Genomic DNA, 6,765 nt, shown 5'->3' on the forward strand with positions numbered 1-6,765 from the left:
TGGGGGTTACCCAGAGACAAGCTCCCTGGGGCCAGGGCCGGCTCCAGGCACCAGCTTACCAAGCAGGTGCTTGGGACGGGCTCGGGAGAGGGGCGGCACGTCCAGCAATTCGGCGGACGGTTCCTCACTCCCGCTCGGAGCGAAGGACCTTCCGCCGAATTGCCGCCACAGATCGCGATCGCGGCTTTTTTTTTTTTTTTTTTGGCTGCTTGGGGGGGCCAAAACCCTGGAGCAGGTCCTGGCTGGGGGGCAGGAGCTTCCCTAGAGGAGGTGGCACCAGGGCCCCCCTGGGGCGGCGAGGGGCGGGCCAGGGCGCAGGGAGGAAGCGGGCGGCTCCTCTGGCTCTGGGCAGGGCCGATCCGCCTTCTGCATCCGCCCCTTGCCCAGCCCGGCCTTCCGCCGCAGCCATGGCCGCCTTCCTGGAGCTGGAGAGCCGGGCGGCCGGGGCCGGGGCCGGGCTCTGCCTCGGCAACTTCGTCTTCGGTGAGTGGGGCCGGGGGCGCACGTGGGGGGCCGGGGCTGGGGCGCGCACACGTGGGGGGCTGGGAGCGCACGTGGGGTGGGGAGCGCACACGTGGGGGGCAGGGGCTCGGGCTGGGAGCGCACGTGGGGAGCTGGGCCGCTAGGAGTGGAGCGGGGACTCCACACGTGGGGGGCTGGGGCCGCTAGTAGTGGGGTGGGGAGCGCACACGTGGGGCGCTGGAGCCTAGTAGTGGGGTGGGGAGCGCACACGTGGGGAGCCGGCCTGCAGCTGGGAGCGCACATGCTGGGGGAGAAGCTCTGGGTCTGTGTGTTTGGGGCGGGGAATCAGAGTTGGGGGGCAGGGGTTTGGAGGGGGGTTCTGGTTGGGGGGATGGGAGGCGTTGGGGGCAGTGTTCCCTCTAACTTTTTCCACCCATTTGGGGCATGAATTTGATGTGCCCCAATAAGGAGGTGAGGTGGGACACATCACCTTCATATCGTGCATAAAATCCATTGGGGGGGGCAGAGGTTCGGAGTGGGGGAGGGGGCTCAGGGCTGGGGCAGAGGGGTGAGGTGCAGGGGTGAGGGCTTTGGCTGGGCGTGCGGGCTCTGGAGTGGGGCTGGGGATGAGGGATTTGGGGTGCAGGAGGGGGCCCCAGGCCGGGGCTGAGGGGTTCGGAGTGCTGGAAGGGGATCAGGGCTGGGACAGGGGGTTGGGGGAGGGTGAGTGCTCTGGCTGGGGGGGCGGGCTCTGGGGTGGAGCCAGGGATGAGGGGCAGAGGGTTGGGTGCAGGGGGTGAGGGCTCTGACTGGAGGTTGGGGGCCGGGGGAGGGACGCCCTCTCAGCAGGTCCCCAGGCGGGGTTCCCTGGGCGCCTGGGCAGCGGTAAATAGGCTGGGGGTGGTGTATTTAGTGTGGGACAGGGAAGGCAGCAGGTCAGGGTGGGGAAGAGGGCGAGTGTCTGAGGGCAGGGAGGACTGGGGGTTCGTGGGGGCTGGGGTATAGAGGGAGGCCTGGCTGGGGAAGAGGGTCTGTGCTGGGGACACTGTGACGGGCCCCATGGGGCGGGGGAGGGATCCAGCTGAGATGGAGGAACTGGGGGGCCAGGCTGCAGTGCTGGTGAGTTTGCCCTTAGCTATGAGAGCTCAGGTACCGCGTGGTGCCTTTCTCCAGCTGCTCCCAGCCCTGCCATTGCCGTTCGCTCCCTCCCTGGTAGCTGGGGGGCTGTCGGGGCCCACGGCGCTCCCCGTGGCCTGGGCATGGGCTCCTTCTCTGAGCACTGGAGTGCAGCTGGCTCTGGGGTGACTCTCAGCCAGCCACCAGCTTCTCCAACTAGAGCTGCAGGAGGGAATGTCGGGCGGCCAGAGCTTGGGATTCAGCCGGGTCAGCGGCCCCAGTGTCTCCCCATGGCTCTCTAGGGGGAAGTAGCAGCTCCTTTGGTTTTATTGACTCCTCACGTGGATTCCCCAGGCTGCGAGTTGACGGGCAGTACCAGGTCCTATACCTTTAAGGTGGATGAAGATGACGACTCTGAGCACATCCTGGCCCTGTCTATGGTAAGAGGGAACCCTTGCTCTGCGGACAGGGCTAATGTCACTTACCTTTTCTGGCTGGCTTCTGCGCTGTCCTTCCCTCTCCCCCGCCCGGTTCCTGCTCACCCTCAGGTTCGCGATGGGGCTCCAAAGCATGCAGCAGCGGCTTCTGGTGGAGGCAGGACGTGGGACGAGAGGAGCCGTTGCTCTGTCTTAATGACGATCCTAAGCAAAATGAACGCAGCTCACGTTCAGGCCCTGCCTCCTCTACAGGAGAGTACTGCCTCTCAGGCAGAGCGGGCCGCCACGGGTGGATCCTTCAGCCTCTGCTGGCTTGGGCTGGGGCCCGGGCCTGGAAGCTGTGTGTGAGCACGGAGCGCGGTCTGCCCGGCGGTCCGGAGAGAGCGGTGCAAGCGGGGAACCATGTCCCTCGAGGGCGCTGGGGGGAGCAATCACATGATGCAGTGCAGTCTGCTTGATTTATCTGCGCCCCTCGTCCTGGGGCATGTGCTAGTGGTTAGAGCAAGCTCAGCGCCTGGGTTCTGCTCTGAGCTCTGCCTGTGAGTTCCTGCCCGTCCTTGGGCAAGTCACTTCACCAAGGAATTGCCAGGCCGGCAGTGTCTCTGCTCCAGCGTCCTCTTTCTTGCCAGGTGTCGGCACCAGCTTCCTCAGAGGAAGGTGCAAGAACCCCATAGTGGACCGTGCTGCTGCGGGAAGTCCCCAGCTAACCCGGTCAGTTGGTGGTTGGCTCGTGCCCTGGGGCAGTGTCCCAGCCACAGGCCTATCCAACGTCACGGTGGCTGCTTGCACCATCCATGTACTGCTCTGATCCTGGGGTTGGTCCAGGCGCAAGCCGTCCTTTGCAGGCAGACCCTGGTTGGATGCACCGTCTCCCCTTGAGGTGGCTGCCCCTATTAACCCCTCGCTCTGCTCCCTTCCAGGTGTGCCTGACAGACGGCGCAAAGGACGAATGCAACGTGGTGGAAGTCGTGGGGCGTGACCGTCAGAACCAGGAGATTGCTGTGCCGGTGGCCAATCTGAAGCTGTCGTGCCAGCCCACGGTAAAAGGACCTCGTGGGGCGACCCCTGCGGGGGCTGGGGGTTTGGGGGGTGTGTGTAAGCCTTGGGTTTGTTCTCTAGCTTTTACCCAGCATGCCTGGTTGTGCTCACTGCCGCCCTCTGCTGGACAGAATCGGACCTGCTCAGCTATTTGTGTATGACCCTGTAGTGGCTGCCGCCCGCGGAGGATATAAACCCAAGTGCTACTGCAGTGGGTGGGAATCCCCTTCCCCTCCAGTGCTGCTGCAGCCCAAAGCCCTGGTTCCCCCATGTCTGGTTTAGCTGGTGGCTGTGCTGCCTGTCTGCATCAGAGGAGAGGTTGACCCAGGCCAGAGCTGGGGGGGAGCCCAGGACTGGGTTAGCAGGGGGCTGGCGGGTTGGGGTTGAGAGGCACCGGCAGGGCTGTGCATGTGGGAATTGGCCGGACTTTAACGTTCTTTCCCTGCATCGTGGTTCCTCGGTCACTGAAATTCACCCCGCCCTTAATGCTGTGGGTGCAGGGTGCCCTCTTTGGCTAGCTCTGCTGCCCCCTCGGGAGCGGCGGGGGCCTGGGCAGGAAGCATCACGTGGTTCGGGGCCAGCCAAGAGCCCTCCCTTGCAGTGGGGGAGCCCCAGGCTCGGGCCCTGCCACTGACTCTGCCGCTTCTCGCTGTCTCTTCCCAGCTCAGCCTGGACAACTTCCAGCTCCAACCACCTGTGACCTTCCACCTGAAATCCGGCTCCGGCCCCGTGCACCTGTCCGGACGGCACCACATCAGTAAGGAGCCGGGGGGCGCGGCCCAGGAGGAAATGCCGACTGGGGGCTCTGTCCTGGCAGCGGGTTCCTTCAGGGGAGGCCCGGGGTCAGAGATCGGGAGGAATTTCCCGCCTGCAGGGAGGTCAGGTGACATGGCAGGGCTGCGTCTGCAGAGGAGGGTCTGATGCCTGAGTGCTGTTATCTGCCCCAACCAGCTCCCACTCTGCCAGGCTGAGCGCGTGGGTCAGTTGAGCAGCTGGCCCCATAACCGTGCCCCAGAGCTGCCCCCCTGGGCTGCTCCCTGAGCACTCGGGCTGGTTGGGTGGTGTCCGAGGCAGCTGGCCCTGGCCCCTCACTCTCCCTGTGGGCGCGTCCCAGCCGTGGGCAGCGAGGAGGTCGGGGGTAGCGGAGACGTGAGAACGCCCCTGTGTCTGAAAGGCCCGGCGCACAGAGAGCGTGACAAGGGCCTGTCCGCGTGTCCCAGTGCACAGGAGAGCGCTGTCTGAGGAAGAGGAGAGCGAGGAAGAGGAGGAAGAAGAACTCACCCCCATCATGCCGGCCAAGAAGCAGCGAAGGAGGCAGTAGCTGAGAGGTACAGGGGATGGGGGTACCCTGGACCTAGCCCCTGGGGGAGCTGTGCAGCGTGGGTGGCATTGTGAGACCCCATGTTCCTGGCCAGGGAAGCGGCTTCCAGCAGGGGTTGGGCTGCTCCCAGAGACCCGATGGAAGAGCTCATTTGGGGGCGAGGGGGGTCCTGTCAGCCCCTTCCATTGAGGGGTTGCAGTCGGGTGAGCTCGGGCTGAGCTCTGGTTCAAGGCACCGAGAGCGAGATGGGCGGCGTTCGCCCCCTGCCCTGAATGGGAGCAGTGGCTGGTCCTGCCTGGTGGGGGATGAGCTGCCGGTCTCACCTCTGTCTTTGTCCCCAGGTGCTGCCCTGGCTCCGGCTGGAGCCCTGCCCCGGACGGCTGTTCTCCTGGGACTTCTCTGGTTTACGTGGCAGTTTGCTGTTTGGTTGTTGCTGTCGGGTTTTGGGGGGCTCCCTCCCATTACGGGGATGCACGGGGGCCATGGAGGCTGATACTGGGGAGATGCACTGGGCCCTGAGTGTGCTGGGGGTGCTCTGCTCTTTGCACTGACATCCCCAGAGCCTGGAGGCGAGCCAGCAAAGCAATCAGTGTCATGCTCTGCCAGCCCCGCGCCCCACCTGTGTTGCTCAGGAGAGGGAGTTTCTGGGGCTTGTTCCCTGTTTCCTTACTCTGCGAACCAGCCCCTTGGTTGGTCCGGCTGGGTCCTGCTCTGTTGCACCCTCTGAGATGCCAGGCTGCTGTCTGCCAACGGACCTCACGGTTGAGCTGGGAGAGTGCAGATAGAGCGATCAGTTTCGCATGCTGATTCTGGTCAGTTTCGCACGCTGATTCTGGGGGTGCCTAGTGCTGAGTGGGGCAGTGGCATCTCTCTCTCCCCGTGTCAGAGTTTCTATTCAGGGGGTGGGGTGGGGTGTTAAGCCCTTTTTTAATATTTGCTGCCTTTACACATGGAAGTTTTAGGGGGAACCTTGTCCCCACCCCCCAGAACCCCGGGCTCCTTTCCCCAGTGCAATATCTCGGGTGAGCTGGGTGTGTATATGAAATATTTGACCTTGGCATCCAAGATCCATCTGTGCCGCACCGTGTGTTACACGGCCGGCTCTGGTGCTGGGGCCTCGTCCGGGTGTCACCGGATCGTGCCGGGTCTGGGCTGCCTTTGAGTTCCCGCCCTGCCCCTGCTGGACGGTGGTTCCCCAGCCAAACCCCACCTCTGTAAAGGGCTATTTGCACCTTGCAATAAACGTTTCTGATTGGGTGTCAACTGCGCAGTTGGTGTGGGCTGGGATTGGCTATCTCATCGTGATGCTCTGCCCCTTCCCTCCCCCGCCTGCTGAAGGGTCTGCCCTGGCAGAGCCACGTGCTTGTCTTTCCCGACACCTGCTTGTTGTGTCCTCGCTCACTGGAGACGCCGGGACGCTCCTGGCTTGGCCCCGGGGCTCCCCGCAGGATCACTTGTCCTTCCTCCAGGCCTGGCCTGTGCATGCAGCCTCCACAACGCTCCCACCTGCGGCCGGGCGTGGGAGCGAGAGGTCAGAGGCGGAAGGGGCCGTGTCTCCTATGGCGGTGCAGAGCAGAGGTCAGACGCGGAAGGGGCTGTCTCCCCTATGGTGGCGCAGAGCAGTAACTCGGTGTTGCCCGTCTGACCCCCTCAGAGTAGCTGTTAATGACGCTCCCTGGCTTGGGCTGTGCCCATCGAGGCCGGTCCCGAAGGAGCAGCCCTGCGCTGGCGGCAGGAGAAGGGGCCCCACCGGATCATCCCTCTCCCCCTCCCCTGGTTCCCTGCAGCAGCACCATCCCCGCCGCGGAGGAGAGGTAAGATCTGCAGGAGAGATCTCCGCTGAAAGGGGAGGGCAGCTGGTCCAGAGTTAGAACTGCGCTTTGCTGGGAAACCCCTCTGGATCCGGAGGGGGGGGGGAGAGAGAGAGGGAGGGTTATGCCTCTGCCTTTCCCTGGCTCCCAGCCTAGCGGTGCGCTGGGGTTGGCTGCGCTTTAAAACCCACCGACCTGTCCCCAGCATCCGCCCATCAGCTGCAGTGGCCCCTCTGCAGGGCTGGGACCAGCTAATGCAGAGGAAGGGGCGACACCCCCCCAGTGGATAATGGCGGAGTAACCTGCCCAGGTGGGAATTAATCAAAGAAGATCAGGGTTGGAAGGGACCTCAGGAGGTATCTAGTCCAACCCCTGCTCAAAGCAGGACCAGCCCCAATTAAATCCCCAAATGGCCCCCTCAAGGATTGAGCTCACAACCCTGGGTTTAGCAGGCCAATGCTCAAACCACTTTCCGAGCACCCTGTGAAGCAGGAGCGTTTACGCCTCTTGTCCTCCTCCTGTATTCGGATGTTCCTCGTCCTTAAGGACGTCCTGCCCTTTCTCTGAATCCTTCTACACT

At 63.9% G+C, this 6,765-nt stretch overlaps 1 protein-coding gene across 1 annotated transcript; it reads left to right on the top strand.

The window, feature by feature from the left end:
• Positions 1 to 407: 407 nt before the first annotated feature.
• NPM3 (nucleophosmin/nucleoplasmin 3) lies at positions 408 to 4,774 on the top strand. Its single transcript, XM_065408513.1, has 6 exons — positions 408 to 483; positions 1,933 to 2,018; positions 2,936 to 3,055; positions 3,717 to 3,810; positions 4,274 to 4,381; positions 4,716 to 4,774. Exons 1-5 carry the CDS (start codon positions 408 to 410, stop codon positions 4,372 to 4,374), a joined length of 477 nt encoding a protein of 158 aa, XP_065264585.1. The 3' UTR covers positions 4,375 to 4,381; positions 4,716 to 4,774.
• The last annotated feature ends 1,991 nt before the right edge of the window (positions 4,775 to 6,765 follow it).

This window comes from Emys orbicularis, chromosome 7, assembly GCF_028017835.1.
Source record: "Emys orbicularis isolate rEmyOrb1 chromosome 7, rEmyOrb1.hap1, whole genome shotgun sequence".
Taxonomy (NCBI): domain Eukaryota; kingdom Metazoa; phylum Chordata; order Testudines; family Emydidae; genus Emys; species Emys orbicularis.